The following is a 20,534-nucleotide window of genomic DNA, read 5'->3' on the forward strand; positions in this document are numbered from 1 at the left end:
TTCCACATCAGATATGGATAAGTCTTTCCATGCAGCCTGGACACAATGTGATCCTTCACGCCCTCCAACAGAATCCTTCGACATTTTGCGGTCTTCTTTTGCCAAGCATCAGCTTGAGTAGCATCAGTAGGCTTTGGGACATCCGTCTCTATGAACTCCTTCAGCCCGTTATCATCCAATACTGCCTCCATCCTGTCCTTCCATGCAATATAGTTTGAGCTGCCCTCAAGAGCATACTCCAATCGCAATCCGTTGAAAGACATTGCTGCGTTGTCACCAAGAAAACACTGCTGCAAATTCGAATTCCACCAGCAACCAACTCAACCGCCTCGGATCTAAGATTCGTGAGAACACAATATTTCTTGTACAGAGATCGACTGTATGGGCATTCACCGGATATTTCACCTTCCAAAAGAAGGATGAATCCAGAGGCTACCTGGCCCGATTACAGACTCTGCCTGAAGAAATAAATTGTAAACACTTCCTGAATAGTAGATCTGATGATCAATCCTCGCTTGAAATCCTGTAAAAATCTCTTCTACAAATCAAGCACCTCTGATACCATGTAGAAATTTTGAATAATATGACACATATTCACAGCAATTATCCTGATTATACACTTATAAGCGGAACATGCATAATACATAACCTCCTCTACGTTGATCATCAATTTACAGAAGCAGAAACATTCACAGGCGCACATAGAAGCATCAATCAAACTCATTAACACAGTATGTATCCCGGGGAAAGCATCTCGCTAAAAACCCCAACTATCTGTATATTATATTGATTGAATCATGTAACATTACAAAGTACAATGCTTATCACAAGCAATCTAGTACCAGCTCCACCTGTTACACACAATACAGCTCCAATTTTGATCTCCAAATCTATTCCACTGCTTGCCTGCCTCTCCAGCTCAATACCTGCTCAAGAACTGATGAGAATGGCTTACCAAACTCGTATTTGACCTGCAAATAATCACTCACACTCTGTTGGACGTGAGCACAGGCTACAATTCTTGATATTGGCCAATTCATTGGCATACTCAATCCCTCTGATTGTGCAAATCATCATGCACAGCTATAGTCACAACTGATAGCAATTTGATCCTCTAACACTTGTCTCTGCTGAACTGAACATGCACTAACATGCAACTGAGTTAACTGATGTATTCTATAGTTGCATTATGAGTTAATAACTTGTAAATTAATTAATAACTAATTCACCCAACTCATCTCTAGTGTATTGATCAGTTAGACTAAATAAAACTAGTTTAACAAAGTTAAACTGAACACAACTCCATCAACTGCACCTCCAATCCACTCAACTCAACTCACTTGAGTTCTAACTGAAGTCCTGCATGCAAATATTAGTCATCCCATAGGTAACCACGTATTTCCCTCTGGGATCTGCATGTACCACATCCGTAGCTCATCCTGAAGTGCTCCAAGAGAATAAGATCAAGTTTATAGTCCAAATATTATTATGAGACAATAATATTTGACTTTTCTATTTTTGACAGCCAGTCTAAAAATAGACTTTGATCACTCACACTGTGATCACTCATACTGTGATCACCCACACTGTGATCACTCATACTGTGATCACCCACACTGTGATCATCCACACTGTGATCACTCATACTGTGGTCACCCACACTGTGGTCATCCACACTGTGATAAAAAATAGAACTTGCACCATAATTTGCCTGCGGGCCCACTTAGTGAAGGTGACTCTTTTCACTAAGCTCCATCATCTTGTTGCATTCTCAACAAGCATTTCTTGTTGCACACTTTTGAACATGAATCACGAATAGGGATAATGAAGACTTGTTTGGTTCTCCTTGTGCCAGGTACTATGATTAATTAAGAATTATATCTTAAGTCAAATTACATAGAAATGGATAAGCATAAAGTTGGATTAAATAATCATCTCAGATAGAAATTCTTGAGTCATGTAATGTGATGGATTACGATGGAGATCCTAAGTCACATGGACTTGGATAAGAATGGTCTGGTGGTAGGAATAATTTGAGTATCCTAGGTGGAGTATGTACCATGATGAGGTAGTATGGTGTCATATGGAATGCTTCCCAACATTGTGATCTGGTCTTGTGAGGGATAGAGTGTACCTATCAAGGCCTTGGATAATGTGACAATGCTGGAGACCACCATGCAGATCGACATTGATCCTGATCATGTCGGCCATGTTTTAGCCTACTCGACTTATGGTGATGTGTATATATAAAAGAAGGTTCAGATCATTTTGGACATCAAGATGCAATTCATTTTCTTGAAGAACAAGTATTATAAGCTTAGTAAGAAACCTATGGAAGAAGGAGGACCTGAAGCACAAAAAAAGGGAGTATGCTCATTAATTTTCATACCACAGTCACCTAATGTGGGCCGAAATTACATAGGCACTTCAAACACCTGAAAATTACACAAGGTTAGTACAAGCACCCGAAAATTGCAGGAAGTAAATATAGAGGTAAAAAATTTGTAGTCGGAGTTTAAGACCAATATTGCATTGAATTTACATGTGTCTTACAGTGATCTGAAATTGTAGCAGTGTTGAAGAAATCTGAAGTTTACAGTGGTATTGGAGAAGAATTACAGTGATACTTCAGAGGTCTTAAAGTTGAAGAGAGAAGGTGGAATTTGTGTTGACTTGTAGCTAGAAGGTTGACTTAGTCTTTGGGTCTAGAGAAGTCTCATTTTGATTTGATTCTATAAGAAGGAGATTGTTTGGGTTTTCCCCTAGCGTGGAGCCTACACTTTAGTGTCTTGTCTCTTGTAGTTACATTGTTGGTAATTTCTTGATGAAAGAGAATTAAATTAACTAATAAGAAGAAAACAAACATCACAAGTAATTATCAAGATAAGGAAAATCAACATCAACCTACATCTGCCTTGATTTTCCAACACATTGTGTGGTGAAATTAGTTATGGAGGATCACTTCAAGTTGATTATAATAGGAGTTAGAATGGGGGGTTTATTTAAGCTTAATGTTACAAGAAGAAGTCAGCAAACATTGACATCCACCACAATGAGAATAAGAGTTCTTTGGAAGAAAAGGTATGACCACATTAATTATCATGTTTTATTGCTACTTCAAAAATGTAACACCCTCCTCCCACATCTACCCAAGCAACCAGGAAGTTGGGGTAAACATGAGATGAGAGGCTACTATGATCATATTCAACCTCTTAGGTGACTTTAAGGAAATGGAATTGATGGAACATCACACACAGTCATCTAACATCATCAACATAACCCTCAGGAGACAATTTAGCCACTCATACAACATGTCCTTGGGCCCCATTGTTGTTCTGGACCTGTTAAGCCATAGTCGCTCTCATGCTATGGGCAAGGGAGTGACTAGAAACCCAAAGTCTCTCTCATATGCCTTCCTTCCAGTGACTGTGGACCAAAATTTCCAGTTCTGTACCAGTGATCCCGGGATTTAAGGCACTTTTTTCAGGCCCAGAGCCCAAGACACTGCCCAAAATGGAATGAATGCTTAGAATCAAAGAAATTACAGGGAAAAAATGATGCAAAAGCAATGAGATGATCAAGACCTTAGCTAGACCCCTACTAGCCATGACAAACATTTCATTAAACATATTGTGAACATGTAACACACATATGTAACAACATAATTAAGTGTAGAGATCTCATACTTATCTGAGATTCACTATGAGACATTGTCTCCTTAACACATTAGCTGCCATTTCATCCATTAGGTCATAGATACATTGACCATTCAATAACAAGTAACAACATGATGAGAGCCACTCATGGATGTTGTCATAAAACATGTAAATAACCACCATAATAGGAATAGAAATACCAATGAAATCACAACCATATATACCACATATAATCCATCATAATACTCATAGAATTACCAGGAGAAATAACATTTCATTAATGATGCAAAATCCAAACCCGAGATGGGACTTCCACATTCCACCCAACCATAGAATGGCTTAGCAAAATCTCTCTTCAGCGATTCACCCCTGTGCCATATTCCAAACATGCAAAATGTTGGATCTCATAGAACACATCAATCAAAACTCATCCAGGGCTTCTAGAGGCCATCCACCTCAACTCATCAAAAAATGATTCCACCACCCGATCAGACATCACCAAAACCAACATCAGATCGGTCTCTATACCAACCTTCCAGGGCTCTAGAGTGTTTGTTCCAACCCATCCCCCAGGACTAGTAACTCAATCCATCACTGTCATCGGGCTCCAGAACGTTTGTCCAACCAAGGCTTCCAGGACTAGTAACTCAACCCACAACATTTTTTGGGCTTCCATATCTTTTGTCCAACCAGGGCTTCCATGACTAGTAACTCAACTCACCAAGGGCTTCCAAAGAGTTTCTCTAACTAAGGATTCCAAGACTAGTAACTCAACCCAAAATGTTACAAGGCTTCTAGAGAATTTTTCCAACTAATGTTACGGGACTAGTAACTCAACCCAATCCATTACAGGGCTTCCAGAGCGTTTGTCGAATCAAGGCTTCCAAGAACTAATAACTCAACCCAAGCTAAGGAAACATGAGAACCAACTAGAAAACAAAGCAAATAAACCCACAACACCATGGCTATCCAAAAATGGCAAGGCTACGCAAATCCATTATCAATCCAATAAATCCTCCATGTCAATGACAGATCATAACCAAGAAAGCACATGCATGTGCCATGCATGCCAAAACTAGTAAGGAAAACATACATGCAACTCTATGCCTGTAAGAAAATCTGATGTAGTTTTTGATCCCGATGCCCTCTTATGCTTTCATGTTCTTCCTTTGCCTTCTTGCTCCAAGAATCAAAGTATGGCACACCCTCCAAGAGTGCTCGAAGGAAACCCAAAGTCTCCAAGAGTATGAAAGATAGAGAGAATAATGAGAGAGCTCCAAAACTAAACTGACAAAGTCTTGCCCATTGATCCTCAAAATCCTTTTTATTAATGAGGCCTCTATTTTCCTCATTTTACATTATTTTCCTTCATTTTTCCTCCTCACATGCAACTTGTGACCTTTCATCTCCTTTTTCTCTTAATTTCCATTATTTTCATAAATAATTGTGCCAAAAATGCCATTTTTCATTTCCAAAGCCTTAGCCATTGCTTTTGTCAATTTCCTTAGCCATAACAACCAAATTAACACCCCATAGGATGTCCCGCCCAACATTCAACTTGGAATATGTGTCCCATTGACCGTGGGCTTTTATATTTTTACATGGAATATTCACCAAGGCTGTTACAAAAAATGAGGAATGTTATAAGGGCTTTTAGTACTTAAGAATGAAATTCTTCATGTGAAGGATGCGCATTAGGGAAGATGCACAGGGAAGGGTTCCCTACTCATATAGATAAAAGAAAAAGTGATATTCTAGAACTAGTTGTTGAGCAAAGTGTTTTCATTGATGTCAAAGGATTAGTCATTGATGTCAAGGAGTATCAATTTTAGGGGGAGCTTATGGGAGTGTTGTCACTGATTTCAATTAGTATTAAGTTTAGGGAGAGCTTGATTGGATATTATTGAGTAGAGTGACCATTGGTTGTCACTGATGTCAAATAATCATTGTTGATTTGTTTTTGGTGTTTGTAGAGTCTTTTAGTGATTGATGTATGATCTAATAGCTTATATTTGAACACATTTACTCTGTAGTGGATCAGTTCAAATGCTCTTGTAAGTGTATAGTTGGTTTGTACTCTCAGAGACCTTTCCAATGGTAAATGGCACTTAGAAAATATCCCAAATATCAAGGAGAAAAGTAATTTTGAAGTTAAGCCATGACTAAGAAATTTTGTGATTTGAAGTCATATGGACATATTAGGAGTAAAGGATAAATCCTGAACTGGAGTGCATCCAGATTACCACACTATAGAATGAACATCTATACATCCAAATTTATCTGGGAGATGAGGAGATCTGGGGTGCAAGCAAGATTGGTGTGTGGCAAAAGAGCCAGATTATGAACTCATCTAGATAACCAGGGCATTCGTGGATACATGCGAAGAAAGTGTTATTTTTTCAGTTCCAATCAAATTCCATCTTGGACAACTTAGATGGTCGAGATGATGATTTCATTAAATTCCTCTTTTCGAGAAGACCAAAATCGACCTAAAAATCACCTTATTTGGACAAGCGAAGATTGGTTTTTAAATTTATTTATTCACTCATGTATATTAGGTCTGCCCTAAGCACATGTTAAATTGCACAGGTGGACTTCAACCCCAAGTAAAACGGTTTTGGTTTTTTGAGAAAAATAAATTAAATATATATATTTTTAAAATATTGTAAATTTTAAAAAACTCTTTATGCTTATAAATATGATTAGACATTTTTACATAATCCAAATTAAAGCGTATTATATAATTAAAGAAATAAAAAAAATATATGAGCATCACCTCATTCAGGAACTCTTGAATTCCCTGTTGGGAGAACTGCGAGAGCACTTTTACTGCCATGTTTTTTCCTCGAGGCAATTCGCCTAAGAACACCGATCCAAATCCCCTTCGTCCGATCTCCCGACTAAAGCTTTGTGTGGCCGCTATCATCTCTTCCAGAGTGAACACACCGAGATTCTCTTCCAGAGTGAACACACCGAGATTTTTTTGGATTTGGCACCACAACCATTGAGTGGTCTGCAATAGATTCAGCGGAGGTCAAATTCATGAGAATCAAAGCTAAAAAATCATTCACATGATTTCATGAGAGGGACTACTACTATTTGATAGTATTTGGTAACCTTGTGAAAAAACAGAACTTCGTTCCTTTTTCGTCCCACTTCTTTCATTGCCAACACCCTGTTCATTTCTCTTGAATTTATTGCGATACACAAGGATATCAACGCTAAAGCGAGGAATAGAAATCCGCTTAGCGTTATTCCCCTTTATGTATTATGCATCCCCTTTATGTGTATGTAAGGGTGGGTTTCCACAAGAAAATTATTTTTTAAGACCGTTCTCCAGCAAGATTAATCAAAATCTTAACTGGATTGATTACTATTGTCTACGACATTCTTTTCTTATAGAAAATGGAAAGAAAAGTATGAAACCTCAAATCGGATTTGTGTCAAAACATAAGGAATACAAAATGACATATGATTACCTGAATTTCAACGAACCGTTGAGAAGTTGGGCAGGAATTACACCACTGAATTATTATTTTCTATATTCTTGTGAAAAAGAATTACGGTATGAAATTTACTAATTAATTTCACTAGAATTTGAAGAAGAATGGCGAAAAGATAAACAGAAAGGGAAGAAAGAGGGGGCGTACAATTCTTTTAGATTCTTAAGTTCACATAGCCAGTTGGGAAGAGGGAAGAGTAGCACTCAAGCTGTTGTTTAGTAAATATCTACATAATTTACAAATTATAATTAAATTTTCAATTTTTGAAAATGCATTGGCTCAACACAAAAAAAAGAAGACAGAAAACTAAAAGTTGAATCTTGAAAAGAAACTTACAGTCTCTCCAACTTGATTAAAGTCGACAAATTTGGCAATGGTCCTATCAAATGATTATTGTCAAACGACCTGCTAATTTCAAACCAGTGGGTAAAATGCTTCACACATGATTATTATCTCACATAATCTTCAAACACAAATGGTCATCCCATTCATAACTATTTATTCCAAGTCTAAACCTGCTTACACTTTAATTAATGCGGTCAACTGTCCAATATCATTAGGCACCAATCCTCCAAGATTCATTCCTGACAAATCGCTAGTGACGATACAATTTTCGTCAACATACAATTTCACGGTATGAATCTCATCAGTATTATGTTATGATTTCAACTGTGAACAAATCGAAAAATTGAACTTACATTCCCGAAATTCTTATGGGCAAAGTACATTCCCAATCCTTTATGCCAAACTTGCTTTTGATAACCGAGTAGACAAAACAGAGAAATTCCAACGGGTACGACGGCACTCATGACACGTTTCTTATGGTCATAAGAGGCAATAAACACAGGAGCACTCCGACTGGCGCCATCCAACCGCTCCATTTGCCATGACGAATTTTGTCCATAGTGACACCCATTTTTCATAAAGTTCTCTCACAGTAGATTGAATGGAGGAGGATTCGAACAAACGGTTGCCTATTTCGAAAGAAATTGTTATTACTCTTTACAAGGGATTTCTGGGCCTTTGCCTCTGCGCGAGCTTTCTAAGTCGAATGCATTTCTTCTCTATGGTATGTCTGAATAATAAAACACAACACATCCATAAATCACCTCACTATCCTATCCTTACTTTTCAAAAGATTCCGAGGGTCCACACAAATAATCATAAGTCACCTCACAGTCCTATCCTTACTTTTCAAAAGATCCGAGGGTCCGTTCGTTACCCCTTGCTATTTTTGCTTTTAAAATGATTTCCAAAGGGTCCTACTTGGACATCAATCGCTAATGCTTTTGAAAGCCGTAGTCTAACGAGCCGGAGGAATTCCCCCGGAAAGTTATGGAAATTTCGATTATATTTAGAGAAAATCCGGTAAGGATTTTTCTAAATCTAAGTTATAGTTGTTAAACTTCAAAATTTTAGGTGTCCTAAATGTTTTTGATGGTGCTGAATCCATTTCCACCATCAAAAACACGATTCAAACACTGCCTCTACAAAAATTTTTGAATTTTTTTTGCCCGGATTCCGGCCACTTTTGGCCATCTGAGGAATTCCTCCGCCTTGGTAGACGACTCCCTTTTGAAATGATTCTTAAAGTTAGTGGAGTGAGAGTTGGTTTTCATGGTTTTCAATTTTAATTTTTTAGACTTATTTTAAATTTAAGATGTGTTAAATCAAATCAAACTTGTAAATATAGATTTTAATAAGGAAGTACACTAATTTATATGGGGAGAGAGGGGCTTGTCTAATTTTAAAAAATGTCTACTAAATGTTAGATAAGATTGACTAAAAAAAATTTAGAAAAGAGTTATTTCATTTATTTTTTCTTCCACAACGTTAGAAAACAAATTACATTTTGCTAATACATGTTATGCATGTATTTGTTTGATAGGTAATAATCTTTAAAAATGAAGTTATGTTGATGATGTTGTTGATTACAATTCATATTTGAGATACATATAAGAGTATCTATTGACAACAACGTTGAAATAAAAGTCCTTTGAGTAATGATCTTCTAGAGTGTTGCATAAAATGGAAAATTGGGTTGTGTGAGTAGCCCCATGGTCATATCAAATGTGAGGATGATAAATATCAGTGCAAATAAACAAAAAACAAAATATTGTTGGTCTACATCTATAGTCGGTGTTGCCATCCTCAATGAAAGTCCTGTGGTAGACCTCATAGGCTCCATCTTCAAAATTTTTTGTTACTTCCCATGTCCTGCGAGCCAAAGAAATAGCCTCCTTAGAGAGGGTGTCTACACATGTGTTGTGTTCCCTGTAAATGTGAGAAATAGTAAAAATATAAGAAAGTTCACTTGGCGCATGAAATATCGTTCAACAAAGGTTGAAGTCTGAGGTTGCTAGTCTAGTTGATGATGAGTTGTGAATCCCCATAGATTTGGATAGAAGTGATGTTCTTTTCCAAAGCAAAGACTAGTAATAGTTTTAGAGCCTAGAGCTCTGCTAAGTTATTTGTCCCTTCTTTGAACCCCATTTTCATATTGAAAGAGTGGTTGTCTTCCAAGTGCAGGACAACTCTGCCACCACATATTTTGGGATCTCCATAGTGTGGCTCCATCATTGAAGCATGATGAAAGGAGAAATTTCCCTAAGGTAGTATCCCTTTTATTTCTAAATTATCGATCGTGGACCTGTGGGTTATGGGCCCACGTTTCTATCAGAAACGTTAATTGGCGCTTTTGCTTTAAAACTCAAACAACACAAATCATTAGAAATACACAGAAATACATGGAAGACCTGCTCATGAACGCCTAAGGTCGGATCTCAAATAAATTAGATCCGCATCCATAAACTTCTCGGGTCCGCTCTACCCAAGCCTTATCGTTCAATCTTTAATCTCCGTCATTGATCGGCTGATGATCCAACGGTCGACGCTTCATCGCATTCTCGGTTCATCTCACATCACTTGATTCCTACGAAATGCAAGAGTTAACCTCTGCCATTCAATCAACCCTTTGATCTAACGGTCCTTAATCCTTCGCAAGTCTGGGTTTATCACAGACCCAAACTCTTTACCGAATGCAATTTGCGATTAAATCTCCACCGTCGATCTGGTTCTTGATCCGACGGTTGATATCTTTCCCTGATCAACTGACTTGCTCGTTGATCCTACGCCGTAGATCAAACTCCATTTGATCCGACGGTCCATAATGATATCGGATGGATCACTTACATGATGTTTAACGCCTTCACGGACCCGATGAGAATTATAAGTCATCAATCTATAAAAGTTTGGGTCTGGTTTTGGGATTAACTTCTGCGCTTATTCCAACCCGATATCTGTCTGATCGTGCCTATTTGTAGATCTGACGGTCTAGATCAGTTCTCATCTTCGCCTCGACTTCTGCCATTGATCGCCAATACTAACCGTCGATCTATAAGATCTGACGGCTCTTGTGTATTACTCTGTCTATTCCTTCTTTGATTTAATTTCATTCGCTAATGATGGAATCTGCGTTAAAACAAAGTTCCTCTGCCATACTCTGTTTTCACACACGACACTTCACACAACAATTGACTTGTTTAACTTCGAATCGTCATCGATCCTCATAGTGATCAATGGTCGATCAACAAACCTATAAACAGGATTCAACTCTTTCGACACATAAACAATATACAACCACACAATTTCCACATAACACACATATCTTATATTATACACAGAATTAGATTACATTCTAAGGCATTTCAGCCTTAGTCACACTTCCCCCTCTTGACTACATTGAATCTACACTTCGGTTCCACAAATCTCTATCTGTCGCTCTATATATCTATCTCTTTACACATACTCTCTTATATAAGAAGTTACAAAAGGGAGGGATTGTTTACGATCCATGAATTTCTCCCACAATTGCTCAACAAACCCCTAATATTTCTATATGCATACATGGTAGATTAAATTTCATTAATAAAGTCTTCTAGAGACTTTATCCATTCCATCATCTTAGCCCTGTTTTAACAGAATTTTCCCCCTGGTTTGCACGTTTGTCCACGTCTCCTCCTTCTCATCTTTGGATTTCGAATTTGATTAAGAGTGCTTCGATGTTCCTACATCAGACTCTCGAGGCACAAAAATTTATGACCTCCTAGTCATATGCTTCTCCTTAATCCCATAGCAATTCTACCCACTTTCTCAGTGGAATTGCCTTCATGATCTTTTGTGAGCTGCAACCAAACCTCTGCAGTAACAGTCTTCGCTCCTACATGATACCTCACCAAGCTTTCTCCTCTGAGCTTAGTCTTTTGGCATCCTTCTAGTTCTCTCCTCTGGAACCAATTGAGCACTCCTCGGTCTAGGTTGCTGCAAGTCTTCTCACCTTCTGCTGCCGCTATTTGTATGATAGTAAAGACCATAAACTCGCCAAGTTTTAACACAACTATATCTCCTTCCGCAGAATCTTCTTCTGCGCTGATACCACTTGATGAAAGGAGAAATTTCCCTAAGGCAATATCCCTTTCATTTCTAAATTATCGATCATGGACTTGTGGGTTATGGGCCCACCTTTCTATCGGAAACATTAATTGGCGCTTTTGCCTTAAAACCTGAACAACACAAATCATCATAAATACACAAAAATACATGGAAGACCTGCTCATGAACACCTAAGGCCGGATCTCAAACAAATTAGATCTACATCCATAAACTTCTCGGGTCCACTCTACCCAAGCCTTATCGTTCAATCTTCAATCTCCGTCGTTGATTGGCTGGCGATCCAACGGTCGATGCTTCATCGCATTCTCAGCTCATCGCACATCACGTGATTCCTGCGAAATGCAAGAGTTAACCTCCACCGTTCGACCAACCCTTTGATCTAACAGTCCATAATCCTTCGCAACATCGCAAGTCTGGGTTTATCGCAGACCCAAACTCTTTACCGAATGCGATTTGTGATTAAATCTTCGCCATCGATCTGGTTCTTGATCCGACGGTTGACATCTTTCCCCAATCAACTGACTTGCTCGATGATCCTACGCTATAGATTGAACTCCATTTGATCCGACGGTCCATAATGATATTGGAAGGATCACTTACACGATGTTTAATGCCTTCACGGACCCGATGAGAATTATAAGTCCTCAATCTATAAAAGTTTGGGTCTGGTTTCAGGATTAACTTCCGTGCTTATTCCAACCTGATCTCTGTCTGATCATGCCTATCTGTAGATCTTACGATCTAGATTAGTTCTCGTCTTCGCCTCGACTTCCCCCATTGATCACCAATACTAATTGTCGATCTATAAGATTCGATGGCTCCTGTGTATTACTCTGTCTATTCCTTCTTTGATTTAATTTCGTTCGCTAATGATGGAATCTGCGTTAAAACACAGTTCCTCTGCCATACTCTATTTTCACACACAACACTTCACACAACAATTGCTTATTTAACTTCGGATAACCATCGATCCTCACAGTGATCGATGGTCAATCAACAAACCTATAAATAGGATTCAACTCTTTCGACACCTAAACAATATACAACCAGACAATTTCCACATAACACACATATCTTATATTATACACAGAATTAGATTACATTCTAAGGCATTTCAGACTTAGTCACACTTCCCCCTCTTGACTACCTTGAATCTACACTTCGGTTCCACAAATCTCTATCTGTCGCTCTATATATCTATCTCTTTACACAGACTCTTTTATATAAGAAGTTACAAAAGGGAGGGATCGTTTATGATCCATGAATTTCTCCCACAATCGCTCAACAAACCCCTAATAATTCTATATGCATACATGGCATATTAAATTACATTAATAAAGTCTTCTAGAGACTTTATCCATTCCATCATCTTAGCCCTGTTTTAACAAAATTTTCCCCCTGGTTTACATGTTTGTCCACATCTCCTCCTTCTCAGCGTTGGATTCCAAATTTGATTAAGAGTGCTCGGATGCTCCTGCATCAAAGCACTAAGGCCTATTTTTATTTATTTGTGTCCAAGGAGCGATTCAAATGCGAGGAGAAGAGGGCGTCTTAGGAAAGAAATCCAAGATAACAAGAGATTGAGCAGTTGTGTTTTCAGGAGGAGTTAGTTTATCATTGAAAATAACTTTATTTCTTGCTATCCAAGTGCCCTAGCCAGATAGAAGAGGGAGAACCATTATGTCTCTTTTTCCGTCATTTGTGACACACACTTGCTATACTACTTTAAGATTTGGTCCTTCCCACTTACATGGCTATCCCAACTTTTAAGAAAACTAATGCCAGAGGATTTTGGTGTAGGAACATTCGATTAGAAAGTGACTGTCTAATTCCTCTGATTATTTGCATAGGCTCCACCAATTTGGCCCCTATTTTTCTTATCTTATGAGAAAAAATTCCCATTTGGGTATTTTTTTCTAGAGCACACCACATGAACAATCTAGAATTGGATGGGAACTTAAGCTTCCAGAGGTGTTTCCATTGCGACTTGAGGGGGTCATGGGCTTGTTCAGAGGTTAGCGTTAGGTATCATTCTTTTGGAGTGTAATGTCCCAAGGAGGAGAGGGTCCAAACTAGCTCATTAGGGTCCTAAAAGGTGCATATGAGTGCCTCTCACAAGGATTTAGTGAAGGCTGACCAAGTTCCTCTACAATGTCTCAGAAGGTTCAGATGTGTGCCTAAAAACCATTTTTGTTTTATGAGGGGATTCATATGGGGAGGATGCCACCTAATTTAGAGTATAAATTCCTTCTGATTGAAGAAATGTTATTAGTCCTTCGGGGAGGTAATGACCTCCACTACTTCTAGTCCAAGGATCAATGCCCAGTGTGAGGTTGGTGCTTACGCCAAATTTCCAAGCAAGACTATTTTCAATTAAGGGAAAGGAGTTGACAATGGCCCTCCATATGATGAAGGCATTTGATCTATTTTTGCTGGAGATTTGAATCCAATCCTCAAAGGATAGTGGAAACATGTACTTCCTGTAGACCATTGAAGTCGAGAAGTGTTCATCCTCTAGCCTGCTTTGGCTTCCACTGATTGAGTGAAAAATGAAGTTGTTTCAGTTCCCACCCTCACCATGCTTTGGGCATGGCAATTTTGGACCATTTGACCCATGGTGATGCACAATGTTCATAGGTTTCTGCCCAAAGAAATTTATAGAAAAAATTCTGAATTTTGGTGAGGGGGCCTTTTAGAATCTAGGAGAGTGACATCCAGTAAACTAGGATGGCCTCCATCATTGATTTAATTAGGACTAAACGACCCACCCTTGATAACCATTTCGTGCTGTAGATCTTGAGTCTCTTTTATATCTTTGTTAAGAGCCATTTCCACTCTGAATTTGTGTAAAAAGTGTGTTTTAAGAGGAACCTTAGGTATTTGAATCCATTCTTGATATTGCCCCGATTGAAAGGAAAATAGTGCATATAGGATCTCAACTCTCCTTCAGTTAAACCAAAGGGAGATATGGTTGATTTTTGGGATATTGATTACCATTCTTGTGGTTGCTTCGAGGAGAGAAAGTGCTTCCCTGATTGTGCGAGTATCACTAGGGTCATTTCATATATTAGTTAGACTACATGTGTATATATATGTTTTTCACGAAATTTTAAATATAATATTAAATATAATTCTTAATTAAAATAAAAATAAATAAATTTATTAAGTTTTAATTAAAATTAAAAATTGTGTCTTGAGAATGCCTTAAAACTTATTTTGCTTGACAAAGATCTTTTCTTCCTTAGACATAAGTAAAGAGGTTAATGGCCAAAGACTGAAATACATCTAGCAAGACATAAAGCTTGCCTCCTTATGGACCACCAGTGGATAATTCAAGGTGGCATGCTTTTCCTTGAATAATAGTGATGAGTGAGCCTGCATTCACATATAGTAGCATGGTTGTCCCCATTACTGGCTTGACAACTGAGTTATGGTAGGTTTTATGGTTGTGTTAAAAAAAAATTGAAATTAAAAATACATATATCAGAAAATTAATTTTAATAACAATGAAATCATTTTCATTTTACTTTGTTTTAACTTTTTTAATAAAATAAAAACTCTTAAATATAAATTCTAATATAATTACACAATATAAATTTTAGAAAATGTCAACCAATGTAAAATTCAATCATCAATTCCAAGATATCAAATAATACTTTACTTTAGTGTCTTCATTCCAATCTTTATTTAGTAGTTTCTTTTAAAGGAAAATTCCTAAGTATAAATCAAAATTCTTAAATATCAGGCTAGATCATTTTAACACTAGATTTATTAAGTATTGATAGGGATCAAATCCCTTGAGGGTAAATCTCTTATAGAATGAAAAGAGATTTGATGGCTCTTTGCCTTAGTAGATCCAAAATTAAGATGGATCTAGAATGGTGATAACCCCTTTAAAGAGTCTCAGTGGAGGCTTATGTGATTCATGATTATCAAGCAAAACTATTCCAGATAGATCACATCAGTTTTTGGATCAATGCGTTTGGAACCTCTATTGAGGCTCATTATCGCGAAAATAATGGAAAGTAAGATAACACACCACATATTTATAGTAGAGAGTAAATTCAAATGGCTGTGAAATTAAATAATAATAAAATAAATTAGAAAGTTATATAATATATTAAAATTAAAAAAAAAAATTCCATTATTATTAATATATCTAAATCAAATAAATAAGTTAGGAACAACCTTATAAAAAATAATAATAAAATTAATTAATTAATTTAAAATAAAAAATCTAAGAAATAACAACTAAGTGATTCAAAATGATAAGAAACCATTATTTATTTTAATGAAAATTATTATATACTTAAGAAAATATAAAAGAAGAAAATTATTTGGTATAATAAAAAGTGTATAAAACAAATTAATTAATTAATTAATTGAAATAATAATAATAATAATAATAATAATAATAATAAAACAAAAATAAGGGGGAAGGCCTAGGTATATAGGTATATAGGGATGGAATCCATGAGCTACTGATCTAAAATCGATCATCCCTATTTAGCGTATTAGACATTTTCTCGATCTTGATGGCTTCCCTTAATTTACGGTGATGGAAATGATCAATCTTAGCAAGGACCTGGGAATCCTCTAAACAAATGTGGTGTTTAGTATTTTCAGCATGTTCAGCTAAAGCAGAGGAGCGAGTCCTGCAATGTCTAAGGTCATCCACATGCTCCCAAATACTCTGATTTATGGACCGACTTGTTTCACCAATGTAGGGATCCCACAAGAACAAGGAATCAAATAAACACCCTTCATGTTTTTATGCTCCACAGTGTCTTTGACCGATTTTAAGGAGCCACGAATGGTTTTCAAGGGTCTAAAGGAGGAAGAAACCTGTACCTCCTAAGAATCCGAGCAATCTTATCAGAAGTCCCTTGGATAAAGGGGAGATAGACACTGGAGGTCACTTCACTAGACTCTTTCTTATTCCTAAGACCTCTGCTAGCTTTTAAAAAGGCTCTGATACCCTGGTATCTTTTATAGCCATTCAATTCAAAAACATGAAGGAGATGGGTTTTCTCATTCACCATATGGCTTTCATCAAAAACCCTCAAAGCCTGAGTGGCCAATGTGTTGAGAACACCTAGCTTCTGGGCTAGAAAGTGATGGGAGTTCACATGCAAATATTGCTCAGTGTGAGTTTTCTTAAGAAAGGTCTGGTGAGAGAAAGAACCGTCATCTTTTTTCGAGACTAAAACATCAAGGAAGGGAAAGCCATCATTGACCTTTGTTTACATGGTGAATTTGATGGATCTGGATTGGTTATTGAGATGTTGAAAAAACAAATCCAATTTATCATGGCCATGGGGCCATAAGATGAAGGTGTCATCAACAAACCTCTTCCATCTCTTTGGTTGAAATCAAGCAGAAGATAAAGCCTTAGATTCAAAATCATCCATGAACAAGTTGGCAACGACAGGAGAAAGGGGAGAGCCCATAACAACCCCGCAAGTCTGTTCATAGAATTCACCTTCGAAGCTAAGAAAAATGGGAAAATATCTACCAACTTGTCTGTATCAGGGTCAGTGATTTGATTGATTACCTCAACAACCTCATAAATAGGGATGTTGGTGTAAAGTGAAACAACATCAAAGGTAACCATAATATCACCAGGCTCAAATTCAACCTCTTTTAACTCACTCACAAAGCAGCAATAGTCTTTAAAAAAGGAAACACTATGGCCAACCAAAGGCTTAAGCTTCCAGGCTAAATATTAGCAATAAGATATGTAGGCCCACCTATCATATTGAAAATACATCTAAGGGGAGACCCTTCTTTGTGAATCTTAGGAAGCCCATAAATTCTCGGAGTGAGATGGTTTCTCTCAATGAACTTGTGGCTTATGGAGCTTACAGACTTATTAGATTCGATAGCAAAGGCAACAACTTTTGAAACCTTTTTAAGGGTGTTTTTACTGAGCTTTATATAGCTCTTGTTGTTGCACAAGTGATCTATCATTTTTCTTCTGTAGTCCTCTTTATCTAAGATCACACCATCCCCTCTTTTATATGCTTTAAGAACAACAATATTGGGGTTACTGTTCAAAGCTTTGAGGGCTTCAAGTTCAGGTTTGCTAGTGTTGCTCTTTAGAGGTTTAGTTTTCCTAAGAACAATAGAGCAATCATGTCTGATGATGTTTGTTTGATGAGATCTTTAATGTGATCAAGTAAATCCTTGATGCCAAACTTAATGGAGAAAATAATATCCTCAACTAGGATCTTTCTTGAGGCAAGGGAAAAGTTTAACCTTTTTCAAGAAGACAATAAATAAGGGGATCAAAAGAAAAACTAGATAAATTGACCCCCCTATTTTTAAAAAAAGAAGATAGAGAATTTGCAGGTCCGGGTGGAAAGATCCATATATCTTCGCAGCTATTAAAAGCTTTACATAGCAGAGGCATTTTCTACTGGGCCAAAGCCATTCGAAAATGGGAAGGTGCAATTCCTATTTGGAAATCAGCTACAGAATTGCTTCTAAGCGGTGAACTGGGAAGACAGTGGAACTCTATCATTACATCGTTACGGGCACATGGTATATTTCGCTCAGCGGACATGGATTACCTCATCTGGAAGGGTCATGGTGGCTCTTCGTCTGTTTTTGTCAAACATATATACCTTCAGTTACAAAACTCAGAATATGAACAAAAGGACAACATCTTTCCAGCATCTATTTGGAAAACGGGCTGCCCCTTAAAAATCATTTTATTTGCATGGTTGGTTTTTTACAACAGGAACCTCACATGGGATAATCTACAAAAACGTAATTGGTGCGGGCCCGCCATATGCCCTCTATGTAGATCTAATGCTGAGAACAACTTACACATCTTTCTCCTTTGCCCACAATCACAGATGATATGGAGGAATCTTGCTGCACACTTTGGCTATACCAACACCTCTTACCCTTCCATTTCTGAGGCGTTCAAAGGATGGAGTAACATGATCATTGATTGGAGGCCCATTCCATTTATAACTATCTGGACCATATGGAAATGGTGAAACGGGTTGATCTTCAAATCCAAAAGAGAATCACTTTCAGCGGTTTTTGAATCTATCCTTTGCCTATACAATGCGCTTGGAATGCCTCACCAATCCAAAGTCAGAAAAGGAAGGTGTCCACAGATTCCGGAACCTACAAATATTCCTCGTGCATATTTCGACGGAGCTGCTCAACATGGTACATGCGCCTGCGGAGTATTCATCATTCCAGAAGCTGGTCAAGCTTATGAGATTTATTGGAATGGAGGTGCTGGATCCAACAACAAAGCAGAAGCTATGGCCCTCACTGGTCTCCTTTATCTTTGTGACTTTCTTGACATACAAAAGATTCAAATATTTGGAGATTCGAAAGTCATCATCGATCATGTACTGTCAAAACATACCATAAAAAACATCAATCTTTCCGGTTGGCTGAACAGGATAGAGGATTTATGGAGCTGCAGGAGGGACTACACAATTGCTCACATCACCAGGGACAAAAACGGGAAGGCAGATGCTCTATCAAAAATGGGCCTATCTATTCCACAAGGCACCTGGAGGATGCAGTTAACGGTGGACAACATCTCTCATCAGATCTAGGACTTACACATTCCGGGTACTTAAATTTCAATATTTTGATGACTATCTGGTATGTCTCTGTTTCCCAATATATTGACTTCCTTTTTGAAAAACTTCCATATAATTTTGTCTCATAGGACCGATTTCGACCCTAGTATGATCTATATGTTACAGAACAGAAAATAGCTTATTTTTGTATCTTTTCTCATATGGGACTTTGAACCAATTCTTTCAACCATATCTAATGGTTCCTATAGAAATATTGCTGTACATTTTTCCTATGATGAATATAATACAAATATATAGCTTTTTTTTCGCGCTAAAAAACACAGCATATCCATAGATCACATCTCAGTGCTATCCTTACTTTTCAAAAGATTCCCAACGTCCTTTTCGTTTCCCGCTCGCTATCTTTGCTTTTGAAATGATTTCCGAAGGGTCCTACTTGTACATCGATGGGTTTTGCTTTTGAAAGATCTCACATTTTGGCTTTCAATTTTAATTCTTTTAACTTGTTTTAAATCTAAGATTTTACAAAGTGTTAAATTAAACCAAATTCGTAAATATAAATATTTATGATTTTTTGTTTGTAAAATTTAGTATATAATTTGCAGTGAATTTGTGATTTCTTATTATTTGAAATTTTTTTTGAATGTATAAATAAATTAGAAAAACAGTTAATTTTTGTATATTAAATTATTTAAATATATGATTTTTAAAAAGTCTACAAAATTTGAAATAATTTTTATTTTAAAAGATAATGTAAAAAAACTGCTTCGTATATATATATATATATATATATATATATATAAAAAGAGTATAATATTAAATATAAATTTTCATATTTTTTAATTAAAATAAAAAATATCAAATTTAAATTTATTCAATATTAACTGAAATTAAAAATATATATTTCAAAAGTTTAATTTTAATAACAATCTAATTATTTCTATTTCACTTTATTTTAAAGTTTTTAATGAAATCAAAATTTCAAAACTCAAGCTTTTGTGATTTATAATGATGAATGATAATTCTTTAGGATTATCACATCACTATTTCAGGGGTCAACATTTGGAACGTTGGAACATTTAGATCAGACAATGATGAAGGTTTGATTTAACATGAAATAAATAATGTGAATATGTTTAAGAGAATAATGAAGACGAACTTTAGAAATTCAATAACAATAAAATAATAATTCAATAAATTCTAGATAGTCCCTTTTAACGAGTTCAAAAAAAACATAAAAACTAAAAGAAAAATATAGCACTAAATATGATAGAACTATTTATTGAAGTGGAAAAATTAAAGAGAAATCCATGAAATAAGCCATAATTATAGAAGAAGAAAACAATTAT

General features: G+C 36.7%; 1 protein-coding gene across 1 annotated transcript; it reads left to right on the plus strand.

Moving 5' to 3' along the window:
* Positions 1-18,699: 18,699 nt before the first annotated feature.
* LOC149189229 (uncharacterized) lies at positions 18,700-19,197 on the plus strand. Its single transcript, XM_089410156.1, has one exon. The coding sequence runs from the start codon at positions 18,700-18,702 to the stop codon at positions 19,195-19,197; it is 498 nt and encodes a 165-aa protein (XP_089266282.1).
* The last annotated feature ends 1,337 nt before the right edge of the window (positions 19,198-20,534 follow it).

Source organism: Pinus tabuliformis, chromosome 3_1 (assembly GCF_031772625.1).
Source record: "Pinus tabuliformis cultivar Carrire ecotype Pingquan chromosome 3_1, CPIR1, whole genome shotgun sequence".
In the NCBI taxonomy this organism is placed as follows: Eukaryota; Viridiplantae; Streptophyta; class Pinopsida; order Pinales; family Pinaceae; genus Pinus; species Pinus tabuliformis.